This window comes from Choristoneura fumiferana, chromosome 11 (genome assembly GCF_025370935.1).
Source record: "Choristoneura fumiferana chromosome 11, NRCan_CFum_1, whole genome shotgun sequence".
Taxonomy (NCBI): Eukaryota; Metazoa; Arthropoda; class Insecta; order Lepidoptera; family Tortricidae; genus Choristoneura; species Choristoneura fumiferana.
In genome coordinates, this window is record NC_133482.1 from 13,651,282 (window position 1) to 13,667,923 (window position 16,642).

General features: G+C 39.5%; 1 protein-coding gene and 1 non-coding gene across 2 annotated transcripts; both read right to left on the minus strand.

Annotated features, from left to right (window-relative positions):
- Nucleotides 1-517: 517 nt before the first annotated feature.
- On the minus strand, nt 518-16,642 carry tw (Protein O-mannosyl-transferase 2). The gene is made up of 16 exons (XM_074094639.1): nt 16,516-16,642; nt 15,819-15,899; nt 15,271-15,355; nt 14,358-14,462; nt 13,853-13,961; nt 13,608-13,696; nt 12,127-12,315; nt 11,191-11,297; nt 9,639-9,831; nt 8,045-8,242; nt 6,662-6,772; nt 4,163-4,292; nt 2,715-2,863; nt 2,273-2,429; nt 1,580-1,720; nt 518-1,146 (listed from the first exon to the last, which is right to left on the minus strand). The coding sequence occupies exons 1-16, from the start codon at nt 16,560-16,562 to the stop codon at nt 929-931; spliced, it is 2,109 nt and encodes a 702-aa protein (XP_073950740.1). The 5' UTR covers nt 16,563-16,642; the 3' UTR covers nt 518-928.
- On the minus strand, nt 3,386-3,578 carry LOC141433041 (U2 spliceosomal RNA). The gene has a single exon (XR_012451887.1). It is a non-coding gene; the product is annotated as a U2 spliceosomal RNA (small nuclear RNA).

Here is a 16,642-nt window from a genome sequence, read left to right on the forward strand (position 1 = left end):
AGCAAAATGTACGCAGTGTGGGGTCATTTTAGATGTTTTTTGATATAGACAGTCAGAGATGAAAAACTATGATTTATTTATTGATTGTGCTTTAAGATCTTCATACAAAATTTCAAGTTTCTAGGACAGCCGGAAGTACTTTACCATTTTTCCGGTTAAGGCGATTTGTATGGAAACATTGACTGTGTTGATTGCGTTGACTTAGATGTTTGATTTTTTCACAGCTTTAAGTTACTGTATACCCGAATATATGGTTTTCATTTCAACTCGATAGCTCCACGCGTTCCCGAGATAAAAGGGTCTTGACAGACAGACGGACGGATAACAAAGTGATCCTTATAAGGTTCTATTTTTCCTTTCTAGGTACGGAACCCTAAAAATAACATGTTGCACATGAAACCACCTTTAGCAATCTTAAGGCCAGTTATTGAATTTTATTTTTGTAATGATTTTTAATATTTAGAGGGTAGGATGAATAATAAAAATATTCTTTTGATATTTACATTTATTTAAAAAAAACTTGTAAAATAATGTACTCTTAACAAAAAAGAAAATAAGCATAAAAATAAACAAAATTTACATTGGACGGAATTTCATCTTAAAAAATAAATTAGCTAACTTATTAACAATTCTGCAAGCAATTACAGGACACAAAGGAAATTAAGCACACTTCTAATAACTAAAAATCAAATGTCGCAATTTATTTATTTTTAGTTATAGAAACCCACAAACTGAATCATACCAGGGCGGAACCTTTATGTTACTAATGTCGTGTTGCCATATCATACTTTTATCAAAGAAAATCATAGTGAAATTTATAATTAAAAGGTCCCACCCTGGTAGTACATGAATCAGTCAATGTACGTATCAATTGTATCCCCCAGAGTCATCGCAGAGAGGCGGTTAGTGGGAACAGTATGTCATCCCTTCAAAACTCCCAAGACTCCAGCCAGCGAAGGCCGGTCATGGTGGAATTAGGCTCGTGCGCAAGCGGCCCACTCATGCCGTAAGCAAGCGGCGCGAACAAGTAGAAACTGTACACAGTCGTGGATAGAATCAGACCTATGATGCCTTGGTACACAGCGGTACCTAACTCCGGGCTTAGATAGCTCTTCACGCTTTTGAGGAGGTATTCTGTTAAAATACCTGTAAACAAAATCGTTGATGAAGTTATTGCAAAATAGGTTCATTAAAAACAAGTTCAGCCAACTTGGACTGGATTGTTTTTATTCTGAATTTGCAACTTTATTATTCAATCAATTACTTGGCCTTTTTTTATACGTAATTTATTGAATCAGGCGTTACTTTGCGGACGTCCATATCAGTGAACTATAAACAATCACTTTACTAACCCTAACAGACACAACGGACAGTCTTAAATCTGGTAGCATGGTGAACGGCTGTGTCGCACTGAGGATGAGCTCTGGTTGAGTTCGAAACGCGTCAGTGTAATACGGTTGTGATAGTTAGGTGCCACATAGACACAGCCATCATAAGGTCGCGGGTGAGCAAAGTAAGAGAGTTGGTTGCAGCGTGTGGACATCACAATAGAGAAATCTCTGTCCATGCAGATGCTTACCAGTCAGCATGGAACTGAACACGAGGGCCGGGAAGTAATGATGGAAGTACAGCACGCGGCCCATGGCCCAGAAGGGCACGTAGTGGAGCGCCCAGCCGACGAAGCTCCATCCCGCAGCGTTCAGCAGCGGGGAGCTCGAGTCTGACACAGGGAAAAAACGGTAGTGTAATTAATTTCGAAGGTCCTGCTAAGAAGTTAGTTACCTTAGTCATTAGTTTAGGCTGTACCAGACTGGACTACGTCATAATCATTAAACAACGATAATTCGTTGTTAACGAGTAATACCAACAAATATTATTAGCTCATGCCAATTTTTACACTTAGTGCACAACTTCAAGGGATACAGGTGCATTCGAAAGCAGACATCATTGCCCCGTAACGCATCATCATCCCAGCCTATATACGACGTCCCACTGCTGGGCACAGGCCTCCTAATTAGAATAACCCCGCGTAGCTCCCACCGGCCCACTGCGAGATTTCGGAGACCTCTCGCTACACTAGCGCCTCTAGCGGCAAATTCATACACGATAGCCCTCACTGGATTAGAATATGCCTAGTGCCATCCACGAAGACGCGTGATTTTTACAAAATTGACATTAATGACATTGTAATAAGAACCACGGCACGCGTCATCGTGAATGACTCTACCTATACATCGGGTAGCTTTATTTACGCTACAGCGGTAGAAGTCACCTTGTAAGACAATTCCCCTTGCTTCAGCTCGCTTGTTCCTTACAGCGTTGACGACGTAGACCACCAGGAACGTCACCAGAAAGGCCAGATTCACCCACCACACCACCGGGTTGCCCAGGAGATACACGCGGTGCGAGCTGCCGGAGAAAAACTGGCCCTGAGGACAGTTGGGTTACGTTGAACTAAAAAAAGTTTTTGGTAAAAAATGTGGCCCAAGTAAAGTTTTTGTTCTATGAACATTATGATGTCACTTATGATAGAGTTCGATGTCAAAATAGAATAAGTCCTATATAAAGGACTCCGGGCGGGCGGTAAGAGGTAAGGTTGGTAATGGAATTTCTGCGTCGACTACACGTGGAAAGGAAAGTTTTGATTAAAATTTCTAAGATTCCCATAAAGCACATGTAAGTGGATAGTCGTTTTTGGTTACGATAACCCTTACCCGGTAGTTGATGGGCCATTGCCAAGGCTGGCTGGTGACCTCCCCCTCCTTGGGCTTCAGACCCGCGTTCCCCTGCAGCATCACGGCATGGGACTCCAGGAACCGCTCCAAGAAACCGGACGCGTAAGCCTCGAAGCTTACTTTGGGGACTAGGACAAGTGCAGAACTTTATATTACCCATGTTTTATTTATTGCGCACTATTTTTATAATAAATCGTCGGGGCCTAATTCTTCGTACTTTCGTGAGGGGCCGGGACTTCGCTTTGCTTTTTTTGCTTCAAATGTAAAATATTTGGCGACCCCCTTCCCTGCTTACTTCCGCTCTCCATTTGTGTTATCCAATGTTCAGTCAAGGGCAAAGATATCGACACGGCCAGTTACAAAAATACGGCCGTAATGTTAAGAGCATAAAGTCGTGTATATGCATATTTTTGCAACTTTGGCCGTTTCGATATCTTTGCCTGTACACAAAATATTGAATAATCATACACTACATCAGTGAGAAAGTATTTTAAAGATACTGCGACCCACACATTGAAATTTTTGAAAAAAAAAATGGCTGAAAAATCTGGGGCACCGAGCGACGTCATTATCAAAACGTAAATAAATAAGCTTAGATCCCTAGTCTACATATTACTAATACGAAATCATTAAGTTTTCGTTTTCAAGTTTATATTTGGGCCGATCCCGGCGGCACTGCAATGCCGGGCCGACCCGTGACGGGAGTGGAGCGAGCCCCGAACATCCCGTCGATTTACAAAAATCAGTTTAATATACTGGTCCCTCAGTGAGGGAACTTTCAGATATTAAGCTGAAAAGAACAGATACTACACTTTGATCTTAGCCAAAAGGCCGAGAAGCGATAACTTTCAAAAGTTACACGAAGATGGTCACTAAACTAGGAAAAATCTTAACAGCGCGATGCAGGAATGCCTGGCGGCCGTAACAGCGACATCTATCGAGGAACGTTAGAACTAAATGGTATAAATGATAAAAATAAAACGGTGGATTTGTACTGAGTTGACAGCTGACTAACTATGGGGGTAATCATCATCATCATCATCTCGACCCAAATAATGCCGACTGCTAGGCACTGCCCTCCTCTCAGAATGAGAGGGCTTGGGCCGTAATTCTCACGCGGGCCTGTGCGGATTGGGAGCTTTACATGCTTCACATCATTGAATTACTCGCAGGTTTATGTGCGGATTACCTCACGATGTTTTCCTTCACCTTGTGGTAACCACCTAAAGCTCGTGGTAAATTTAAAATGTAAATTTCGCATATGGGAGTAATAAGAGTATATCATGATAAATGTTGCACTAAGAGCTACTTAACCTTATTTTATTAGTAAATAAGAATTATTTTTCTATAACTAAACTGTGTATTTGTATAACTAAACTGTGTATTTGTATAACTATACTGTGTATTTCTGTTGGCAAAGCACTCACGGTCATCATAAACGTTGTCTTCGACGTTCCACAGAGCGTGTTTGTCTCTCAAGTTAGGATTGCACGCCACCTCCTGCTGCTCGTATCCCCACTTCGGCAGTTGCTTACCAGTCGTTGTCAGAGCGCACGCCTGCACATTCAAACGATAACGCTGGAAATACACATGCCTGCAGCTCGGAGATTTTCGGACGAGTAGCTGGCACGTGTATATCCTCATACAAATATGACACAAGTGAGCAAGCTAGTTGCATGAAAACGTGCGAGTTGCAGGCATGTGTATTCCTGGCGTAAGGACGCGGCCACATGAAATCGCTCGGCGCTCGTTTCCAGTGTCAAATCTGGTCACGTGACATATAGCGACAAAGCTGAAAATGTTGAGCTTTATCGCTGGAAAAAAAAAAACCTCTTCAATTTCGGCAAAAACACAGTTATTTATTTTTTCATTCACTCCGATTTCTTTTATTTGCACCATTGTCACGACTGCTACAAAGTGAGATTAAGAAATCAGCTTCCAAGGCCAAGATCATCCTGCAAGAAGCTATCTTGTAGCTGCTGAATTGCTGATCGACGCGGCGACTTGACGCTACTTTTTTGAGTCGTGGGAAATTCAAAATCAACTTCAAAATGGGGTCACGTGACCAGATTTATCGCTGCAATCGAGCGACGAGCGACTGCATGTGACCGCACCTTAAAGGGCCTCCGCTGACGCACGCGGCGAGCTGTTTCAATAGGTTTCAATGTGGTTTCAATAGTGCAGAGCCCCGCCTCCCGCAACCCTACTTTATAAGATGACATGAGCCAAGCACGACGCGCCAAGCTAAGCCGTGCACCCGCGAGTTATCAGAGGCCCTAACAACCGGCTTAGATAATTTTAACTAAAAAATAAAAAGTAGAAATATGGTCGTGAATCTGTGCTAACGATACGCTAACGTATTTTATATAAATATCTGTCCCTACCCGGCATCGAACCAACACCCAGGACACCCAGGACTTCAAGCGTCGTAGTCAGGTTCTCTAACCACTGGACTAACCGGTCGTCACATATTGATTCATACGATGAGGGTTTTTGACGAGATATCGCTAGATGGCGTTAGTCAAAGTCAAAATATCTTTATTCAATTTTGGCTTATGAATGTAAAAAAAAATACCACCTTTTTAGTATCGAGTTAGTATCGATCGAGAGGTGCGTTAGACGTTACTTCTTACCTGCGATTGGCTCGTTTATTTAAGAGTATTTTCATCACACTTGCTCGTAAACAGTGTCGAAACATGCAGGCTACCTTGGTTGCAACCCCCCAAATAAAACCCTCGACCTTAATGTGCTTGTCATGAAGCCCGTGGTCGGTAAATGAGTCATTGCCCGTACTAATTTTGTTGTCATGAAGCCCAAGGTCGGTAAATGAGTGTGATACTGCATGGCGTGCAGGAGCGCGGCGCGCGCACGTCGGGCACATGCTGCGTGGGGTGGGGCGGCGCGGAGGCTGGCGCTTCCAAGAGCGTAGTCAGCGGCATCGGCAATTTTTGAAAAAATATTAGTTTTTCTTTTACAAATATACAATTTTACTCACAAATGTGATGAAAAACATTGTATGTGGCACGGGCGGTACTAGAATTACGAACATCGACTCATTCGACTTCGGGCTTCTAATAGACTCTCGTTCGTAATTCCTTGTTTACCGCCCTTAAGACACAATGTACTATTATTTAACCAATCAATCACAAACGTTAAGCAAATGTCAAAGTTACCACCGGACCTCACGATACCAAACGTAACCTTTCACTGAAACCATACTGAAACCCTCTTCCACATAGATTATCGAGCCATAAAAAAAAACCGGCCAAGAGCGTGTCGGACACGCCCAAAATAGGGTTCCGTAGCCATTACGAAAAAAATAAGTAATATTTTTCTAAGGTTTTCGTATTTTATACGGAATCTTCCACGTTTAGGTATATTTTATATCTTAGGCTGCTATTTACTTATAAACTACTAATAATTCTCAAGCAAACTTAGCCGTTATAGTTTTTCTTGAAAGTTTGATATACTTACTACCATCCTAAATTTTCTCAAATTTTTCCACCCACCGGTTTAGATTTTAGAGGGGGGGGGGGGCTCGATTTTAATGACAATTTGCACTTTAAAGTTGAATATTTCGCAAAAAAATCACTGAATCGAAAAATCGTCTTAGCAAACCCCTAATGGTTTTAAAAAACCTATCCAACGATACCCCACACTGGGTTGGATGAGAAAAAAAAATCACCCCCACTTTACGTCTATGGGAGGTACCCTAAAAAAAATTTTTTTTTTTTTTTGAATGTACTATTTTGTCGGCATAGTTTACCCATATATCCGTGCAAAATTACAGCTTTCTAGCATTGATAGTCCCTGAGCAAAGCCGCGGCCGGACAGACAGACAGACATGGCGAAACTATAAGGTTCCGTTTTTGCCATTTTGGCTCCGGAACCCTAAAAAACTGAAACCCTCATTGAAGTCAACATACCTGCAAGTAATGCACGAGCATAAGTTTGCTCTTGACCGTCTGTATCTCGTCGCCGTCCTTTCCGCCTGCTATAACTATTTTCCACACGTCGTTGGCATCGCCCACTCCGTCCTTAAACAAATAGGTATGTACTTAGTGCTGTCAATTCGCTGAACTGCTTAAGGTTTGAGAAATAAGAGCCAATTGCTTGCTTACTGAGCAGTGATATATAAAAAAAAAGCCCAAAAATAACAAAAAAAAAGCGAAAAATGAGTACATTCATTCAAAAAAGAATTAAACCAAAAACTACCTAGGTGACAAAAATGGGACAAATGTCCAGAGGTACAGTCAATCAAGTAAGTGCTTTACCATTTTTAATGACAGTTCCTACATCAAGATCCAAAAAAAAATCCTTGGGTTGGGTTAGGGATCTCTAAGGGTCATCGCACACGGGCCACAAAACGCGGCTACTTTATATGGACTCGCCGCACACGGTTGACGCCGGTGGCCGTCATACGCTACAAATCGTCGCGTATAAAATGTATGAAACTACAGGAAATGTGTGGCCGCGTTTTGTGGTGGTGGCCTGTGGCCGTGTGCGGCGACCCTTAGGGGGTTGCAATCAAGTTAGTCTGCACGTTATGACACTGCTTACGAACAATCACCCGCACTGACACAAAAAACGTGCATAAATATCTGATACCTACGAATATTTCTAGGGCCGGTACGGCGTGTCAAATATTTTTGCACGCTCCGCTGTGCCAGATATTAGATTAGATATTTCCGCTGCGCACGGGCGCTAAATTCCGGATAACACGTCTTAAATCTGGTTTAGTTTAGTTGTTTTAAGACGTGAGTTATCCGGATTTATTTCATTAATTTTTTTTTTATTCGACTGGATGGCAAACGAGCAAGTGGGTCTCCTGATGGTAAGAGATCACCATCGCCCATAGACACCTGCAGCACCAGAGGGATTGCAGATGCGTTGCCAACCTAGAGGCCTAAGATGGGATAAGTAATTAAGTAAATCTTTATTTGCTAGAATACGTTTACAAGATCTTAAGTAATTAAATTACAGTCACAGTATTCAGCAAATTTTAAAAACAATCGTGCTTCAATAAATTATATTAAACGAGTATAAATATATCCATGACATCGGTGAATTAAAATAACAAAATTAATAAAATAAATAAAGCTTTTGAATTTAACAATGTCAATTTAATACCTCAAGTGCCAGTAGTTTCACCGGCTGTCTTGCTCTCCACGCCGAAACACAACAGTGCAAGCACTGCTGCTTGACGGCAGGATTAGCAAGCAAGATGGTGGTAGCAATCCGGGCGGACCTTGCACAATATACGAGTGATAGTGACTGTCAAAGCAGTTTCATGTTCAAAATCATCTCACCTCACCGTATCCAGTGACCTGCATGCACTTATGCGTGAGCGGCGCGCGTTCCCTGTGCGAGTGCAGGTTACGCATCGTGGGCGCATGCGTGAGCCGCACTAAGTCGCCGCTGCGCACGAGCGCCGTGCCGGCCGCCGGCGCCGCGTACGACCGCACGATCCAGCGGTTGTTCTCGTCTTTATGAGTGTACGTTGTCACCTGAAAGATTAAGTCATCACATCATCAATAATCCTCAATGACGGTTGAACGTCTCTTAGAACGCCACTGAACGAAACTCGCCTGCACCGTTGCAATGAGGGCTAAAAGACTGAAAACGCTAGATGGCGTTAGTAACGTGAGCTTTTTTTGTCGTTGCGGTCTTATAATGCAATGACGCGTATGGGCCAAAGACAGGTGTAAGACGCTAAAATGGCGTAATCGATAATTAAAAAAAAAATTGACAGCAGTGACAGCAAAATTAGCAGGAAAAAAAATAAAAAGCGAGATGTTTGTTTTCCCGCCATTTTCCGATCCGCATGTTTATGTTGTCAAAAAGCCGTAATTTATGTTAATCATCCTATTTTTTTTCATATTTATTGTTAATTATATTGTTGCTAATTTTAGAGGATTTAAAATACAAATCCTGAAAATAATTATGGCAATTATGCGTTTGCTCTGCCTGTTCTGAAGGAGACCTGTGCCCAGTGGGACGTTATAGGCTGGATGAATTATGCGTTACGGGGCAATGAATGTCTGTGTTTTGAGACAGTTTTGTCTTTTGGAAACTTTTGTCCTCCCTTTTTTCCGAACAAAACGGGGCTAAGCAACACTGTGGTTGCTGGATTATTTTTATGGTACGGTTTTAAGGTGTTTTAAATATGATTTCAATCTAAACTTTGTTTTAACGCCCGTAATAACAGACTCTGAAGCACACTTAAACCCTCACGCAACAGTGCGCCATCTAGTGAGACAAAAAACGATAGCCCTCATTGGCTCATTTAGTTAAGCCTCACGATACTAACGCCATCTATTGCTGAGTCTAACTCTAATGCTAAGTCAGCGACCGTTTCGCAATTGCGGGGACGCACAAATTATGTATTATGTTACTATTTTCATGTATTTCTCTTATTGGTTTATTTGTCTGTAATTGTGAAAATTTTATTATATTTGTGTGTCTTCCGTATCAGTGAATAAATGTCTTGTTTCTTTCTTTCTTATCTAACGATATTTCGCCCTCATTAGCAATAGCATTAGCCCTCATTGCATTCATTTTAAGTCTCATGGAAAAGACTAAAAACCAACATTACCGATTAAATAGTGTTACTTTGGAAACGTTATAACAATGTAAAGTAAAATTACCGATAAAAGTAACCGTAATTGGTTAACGAATGTTACCATGATGTTAAGTTATCAATTAACGTCAAAATTTAATACAGGTGCTGTTAATTTTTTTATTACTTACACAAAATTTCCATACCAACAAGTAAAATAAAATGCAACAACAACGAAAACCACAAAACAAGTAAAATGGTTTGCAAAGTTTGACGCGGACAACATACCTATTTACATACTTATATAAACAGCGCAAGTTAAATGAAACTTTGTAAAATATTACCTGTTGCTGTCTCGCCCCCACTCCAGCGGGGTACAAGTGATGGTGCGAGTGCAGGTACCCCCCTCCGGTGCGATGGTTTTTGAGAGTTACGACCGCGCCGTAGGCCAGGACGCGCGGCGCGCTCGCGTTGTAAAGACTGTTGCCTATCAGACGCGCTTGGAAGCCGGAGGAATAGAAGCCGTCGCCGTTGCCACTGTTAACAAACACTTTACTTTGCCATATACTTTGATAGACGCGTAGGACAACGAAGTGATTCTATAGGGATTTCGTGTTTGAGCGTTTATTTTTTTTATATGTAGTAGGTTTTTAACAAAAATAAAATACGCAATCATAAACTTTTCGTGGAAAAGAATAAAAGGCTGCTATAACACCAGAAATGTGCGAAGATGTTTTATGATGATGTGTTCTTCATGAACCAATCATCATCATCATCATCAGCCTATCTTAGTCCACTGCTGGACATAGGCCTCTCCAGTTGCACGCCACTGAGCACGATCCTCGGCCAGTCTCATCCAGTTCTTGCCAGCTAACCTGCGAAGATCATCGCTCCACCTAGTCTGAGGGCGTCCACTCCACTCAAGAACTCGTTTGCCCAATCGTTATGAACCAATAGAATCGCTTTATTTACTTACCCTCACACAGTACAGCTTTAGTGGAAAAAACTAAGCGGAACGAGGATAGGTAAATGAAGTTACAATGAGGGTTTTCACAGAGGCGAAATATCGCTAGATGGCGTTAGTGTCGTGAGGCTTCGTTTGACGTTTGCTCGTGATTGGTTAAATAACTAAATGAGCCAATCGCAAGCAAACGTCAACGATACTAACGCCATCTAGCGATAGTGTGCCTCTGTGAAAACCCTCATTGGTCCATGAAAAACAAATTCCCCGCAACACATCCTCGCACATCTCTGGTGGTAACGCAGCTTGAGTTTTTTTATTTTTTATTTGACTGGATGGCAAACGAGCAAGTGGGTCTCCTGATGGTAAGAGATCACCACCGCCCATAGACACCTGCAACACCAGGGGGATTGCAGATGCGTTGCCAACCTAGAGGCCTAAGATGGGATACCTCAAGTGCCAGTAATTTCACCGGCTGTCTTACTCTCCACACCGAAACACAACAGTGCAAGCACTGCTGCTTCACGGCAGGATTAGCGAGCAAGATGGTGGTAGCAATCCGGAATCAATAGTGTTTAAGTTACTTTAGTTTTTTATAAAATAATGAAATCGGAAATCTGCCACTGGCCACCCTGTACTAGCGACGCGACGGCTACGCATACAAAAGATAAAATGAACGCAAGTTAAAAAAAAACGAAAAGGGCAATATGGTCTCGGTTACAGATACTAGTTTGTAGTACCTAGTGCCATCCACGAAGACGCGTGATTTTGTTAAAATTAGACATTAATGACATTGTAATAAGAACCACGGCACGCGTCATCGTGAATGATTCTACCTATAAGAGTGCCAGGCCTAGTGCCAGGTAAGAAACAACTATAAGAACATGAACGGCCTTACCAAGTTTACCAGTATTGAATAGTTTTTAACTATTTACCTTTTGGACAACACGGTCAGATGGATCCAGAAGAAAAACACGTACAAAGTAGTAGGCCAAAGTATGAGGGTGATACTTCTACCCATCAAATGTTTTACTGTTAGGCTCTGAAACAAAACATGAATTACTTATAAAGTAGGTCGTCATCAACTCGGCCTATTTACGCCCTAATGTTAGACACAGGCCTCCTCTCAGAATGAAAGTGCTTGCAAGCTTGAGTGTGAAATTTTATGACTCTATGCTCAGTGGATGAGATTTTGATATTTTATCTCTATCCCGTGGGAATATCGGGATAAAAAGTAGCCTGTGTTATTCCAGACATCCAGCTATCTAAGTACCAAATTTCATCCAAATCCATCGTGCTTCTAGCCATCGTAACTTCGATGATAAAACAGACATAGAGGATATTCAATTTTACACAATATATTGACTTCATCGTGCAAATTTTGACTGTCACAAAACCAAAGTATTTATTTATTTAACTAAAAAAAAATATGTTGAAAAACACGTTTATTTTGTTTCCAGAATTTAGTATTTAATTGGTTGTAATTGTCCTATTTTTTATTATTGTTTGTTGTTGTTGTTTTTTTATTGTTCTTTAAACACGAACATAAGTTATATAACGCTGGCATTGTTGGTTGCTAAATAAATAAATAAAAAAACATTTAGTATGGAAAACGCAACTGCTATAAAAATCTCCATACAAAACACCAATTTCATAGGTAAGGACCTAATATTAGTAGGATGGGTGACACTCTTCCCCGACCGGGATAATACCGGGATGGAAATACCGACCCTGTTTTTCCTGTACACGCTCATAGCTCACGCCAGTTTCTATGGGCGTGTACACAAAAAACAGGTACGGTATTTCCATGTCAGTATTATCCGGGCCGGGAAAGAGTATCACCCAGTAGGATATCTGTACACAAAACTTACCACAGGTTTACTCAAGTCCCCCAGCACATTCCACAGGTCAGCTATGGTCCGGAATCCCACGAAGAGCACCACGAAGAGCCCCACGAACTTTACGGACATGGTGCAGGCCAGGGACGAGCCCAGGAACACCTGCCAGGACACCAGGCGCCCAGAGAATGGTGGGAGGCCTTCTGCTGTTAGGGTACGGACCTGTGCACGAGGCAACGGTTTTGTACCATCAGCACAGAATATATAATAGTACTAACGTACAGAATAGCCACGCTCTGCGCCGCACCGATTCGAGTTACCCCACCCCTGAAGCGCAGATTGCAGGAAAACCGCAGGAAAGCAGTCGTGTGCGCAACGCGATTTATGTCGGCCGCACGGCACAAAGTTCGGGAGCAGTCATTTTGCGAAATGGTAACGGTACCCTACCTACTTCCTTTTATAAATAAATAATGATTTCTGAAATTATCGCGATTAATACATGAAATAACTACCTACCGAATAATTCGTTTAAGTTTGTAGTCATATATCTATTGTAATTGAAAATAATAATGCTTAAATACACAGCAGTCACATTTTAAGTAAGTTTAAATAAATATGTAAGATTAACGATTACATTTATTTGCACATTTCTAAGCCATACCTACATATAAGTACCTTTAAGTGTCATTGGTAGTACTTATAGTACTAGGGTTTTGCGATAGTCAGCCCTGTGTATCTTACGCACACATTGACGCGTGTACGGGGACGTCTTCGTGCTTATGTAGATTCAAGAACGCGTATTTTGTACGTCGTGGCCGCCGTATGCCATCAGCCAAATATGTGGTCTACCACCCTAAAGGTTATAATCGTTTGCATGTCATAAAACAATAATGCCAATAGACGTGTCTGTCAACTTGAAAGCTCGACTTTAGCGACATATTCATTTGATAGGAACTTGTTTAAAAATTGATAGACTACTTATTTGGCTGATGGTACATTGTATGAAGCTTGGAATGATCATATTATTATGTAAGTTCTTTTCAAATGTTATATGTAGAATACTTCTACTGACTTAAAATTAGGTACCAAACCTACGGATTCGGATATGTAGTAAGATACATAAATCTTACAATTATCTTGCAACTTTAAGGGGCTGTTTCACCATCCATTGATTAGCGTTAACCGACGGTTAAATGTGATGCCGTCTCCGTCTATTCGAACAAAACAAATAGAGACAGCATCACACCTAACCGCCAGTTAACACTAAGCAATGGAAGGTGAAACAGCCCCTAAACATTTGGCTTTGCCATATAACGAGCAACCGCAGCCAGCCTTAAGGGCACTCAGCCCAATAGTAGCGATCTGGGTGAAATTTGTAAAATATGCTTAGAATAAGTTAATTACTTTTATTTGTCTTTGCTTTTATAATAACCTGATCTCGGTTTTAACAAAACAGAATATTTTCACAACAAGTCAATAAAATATAGTAATTGAAGAAATTTACAAGTACTTACCTTCATCGCTCCATACATAGAACAGCTCATGAAAAACAATAATATAGGATCTAATAGAATATATCTATTGAGAGTTAGGAAACCAACATCTGCAAAAAAAATTACAATTTAATTCATGAAGAATGTGTTGTATTTTTTTTATAAAACATCGAAAGGAAACGAGCAAGTGGGTCATCTGATGGAAAGTGATCACAACTGCCCTGAGGCTACTGGACTTTAACGCAATTTTAAATATTACTACTCACCGCACAATAGAAGCATTGTTCCTATGAACGTAGAGTCGAGCGATTTCGTCATTTCCCATAATGTTAAAAACGTCAATGGAACTACAAGGGCTCCTAAGGTGGTACAAAACTGTAAAATAAAATTTCACTTCATTTTGAAACCGTCATTACATAATAATTCTACTCGTCACAAGATGTCGCTAGTTACAACAAATCACAGACGGCAATTTAAACTTTAGTACTACCCTCTCATAGATGGCGCAACAGGTACCAACCAAATGAATACTTCAGTACTACTACTTGTTAAGAGATGGCATTAGTGGATAGTGGCTCTACTCGCCAATAGATGGCGTTACTTGGCTATTATTTTTTGGGAAAAATTTGTGGCTAATATTTTTCACTACTTGTTAGGAGATGGCATTAGTGGATAAGTTTTCGTAATACTTTTGGTAACTCTACTCGCCAACAGATGGCGCTACTTGACTATTAGTTTTTGTGAAAATTTAGTGGCTAATAATTTTCTTACAATTCTCATGCCCTCATACTTCGCTCCTTCGTATTTGTCGCCAGGTTTGTCGAACGGGAATGTTCCATCATATCCTGTCAGCTTTCCAGATAAAGCTATTAACATCTGAAATATTAATTGATGAATAATATTACAGCAACAAGTGGACACACTGATTAAAAATAAACTTTTCATTATATGCTTTGCTTTGACTAAAGAGTTAAATATTCTGCTAGTACAAAGTTAACTCTTAGTATTGATTGTTAAAAAATTAAGAAAAGTTGTACGAAAAAAACGTAGTTTCGAAAAAAAAAATTTTTTTTCTTCATACATAAAGTTCACAGTTGTTAAAAAGGTCAAATTGATGAGAGACATTGATGTGGCAGAGAATCCTCACTTATTGAAAGTATTCACATTTCATAAACTAAGTAAAATACAATCTGGTCGAATTTTAAAATGAGAAAATTTCAAATTATTTCAGTTGTGCGAGTATGTAATTTGACCTTTGTTTGCTAAAAACATTATGAATCAGAAACACTTTAAAAAGTATCATAAATAATAAATAAATCATAAATTAAGAAGCTTTTACATTGCTACATACAGATATGTAATTAATTAATTCTTGATTAACTTATAAATTAAATTAAACTTTACTTCAGACATTATTACATCCATATAATTCTAAATCTATGTTGTGTTAGTAATTCTTAATCTATGTTAGTTTATTGCCTAATTAAATCTAAATCGCGCTTTTTAACAACAGTAATTTTAACAATAATTTTAATTTTAGAATGTTCCCTTCAAGTTAACAAAAAATTAAAATAACATTAAGTATATCTTGTTTTCTATAAAGTAAAAACCTATTAGCATTCAGATTTTCAGTCACTGATATAATATTAACAATTATCTTCGCAATACAGTATTTACTACAAACCTTGCCAAGAGGAGGGTGCACATCAAAAAAGAATGTTCTATTGATGTACCAGCTGGCCATTTTCCCAAAATGGGTTTCGTCCCAACTAAAAATGAAAATAATTATTTAAATTTACATTCAAAACATAGTTTAAACTCATTTTACTTATTTTACTATCTATGGTAATAAACCACAGTAAAATATGAAAATAGAAACATTTTAAAATTCATTAAACCCTGGTATGCTTAAGACAATAGAAATACATGGCAAATTTAAGACTGTATTTCTGTTTTTTTTAATCAGCAAAATTTGTGCTTAATAAAACAGATGAGACTAGAATGCAGCACTTCTTTTAGTTCCCGCATATAAGGGGTTAAACCTAACAGACATTTTCGAGTATGACAGTATTAACAAATTTCTGTCATGCAAGCAAGAAAGAGCAAACATGATGTTTGATATAAATGTTTATCAATAGTGTTTACTTAATTTAAAAAGCAACAGACTTGTAAAATAAAAAGATATTTCAGACAGATAAATTGGAACATCATAGTCAGTTTTTAGACACTCACCATACATGTTCTGGTTCCAGAACTTTGTAAAACCTTGTTAAAAATGTAGCACCACATAGGACTCCAAATGTAATCCACCACCTATAACAGTACATACTGGGTGATTCCGGGGTGATTGGGAGATTCACGCTGAGCAACTTTTACTATGGGACCAGCCCCAAAATCGCGAAAAATACCATCTAATCAAGAGATAATTGATCGCTAACTATCCGAAATGTATGTAACAGCAGATTTTTTTTGCAATTTCGTGGCTGGTCCCACAGTAAAAGATGCTCAGTGTGAATCTCCCCATCACCTCTCTCACTCCTGCTCATGACCCCGGAATCATCCTGTAGAATAAAAATTGTATAACTCTATGGAGTTTAGTTAATATTGTAAAAGAATTTAAATAATACTTCGATGTTTTTGTGTTTCGTTCATTATTTATAAGCATGTAAAAGTAGAATTACGCTCCGGGCGGGTTTCCTTATTATAGACTAGAACAGTGTATAGTGTGATTGTTTTGATTACCAAGGCTATTACAAAATTAGTTATAATGTCAATTTTTTTTAAATAATGCAACTAACAATAAAAAGTAACGTTGTAGTACCTAAATTAATAATTTTGGAAACTCGTACACAGTAATTCCACTGTATATAATGCATGTCAGCAAAGTTTTCAAAAGTTTGACAATAGTTTACGAAAGGAATTTGCTTACAGTTTTGTTGACGGTGTGGCAGGAGCCTTCTTAACTTTACTAGACATTTTCAAGTGCGTTATATTAAATATTTTGATTCATGTATTTACACTCGTTAATTAGTAAAGAGCATAAAACTATTAAAAAA

Excerpts from the sequence above, each read along its gene's own strand:
- tw (XM_074094639.1), bottom strand. The coding sequence starts at position 16,562 with ATGTCTAGTAAAGTTAAGAAGGCTCCTGCCACACCGTCAACAAAACT. Across the intron at positions 11,298-12,126 it reads GGGACTTGAGTAAACCTGTG|AGCCTAACAGTAAAACATTT; the intron begins GTAAGTTTTGTG and ends GTTTTGTTTCAG. Across the intron at positions 2,430-2,714 it reads AATGGCCCATCAACTACCGG|GGCCAGTTTTTCTCCGGCAG; the intron begins GTAAGGGTTATC and ends AACTGTCCTCAG.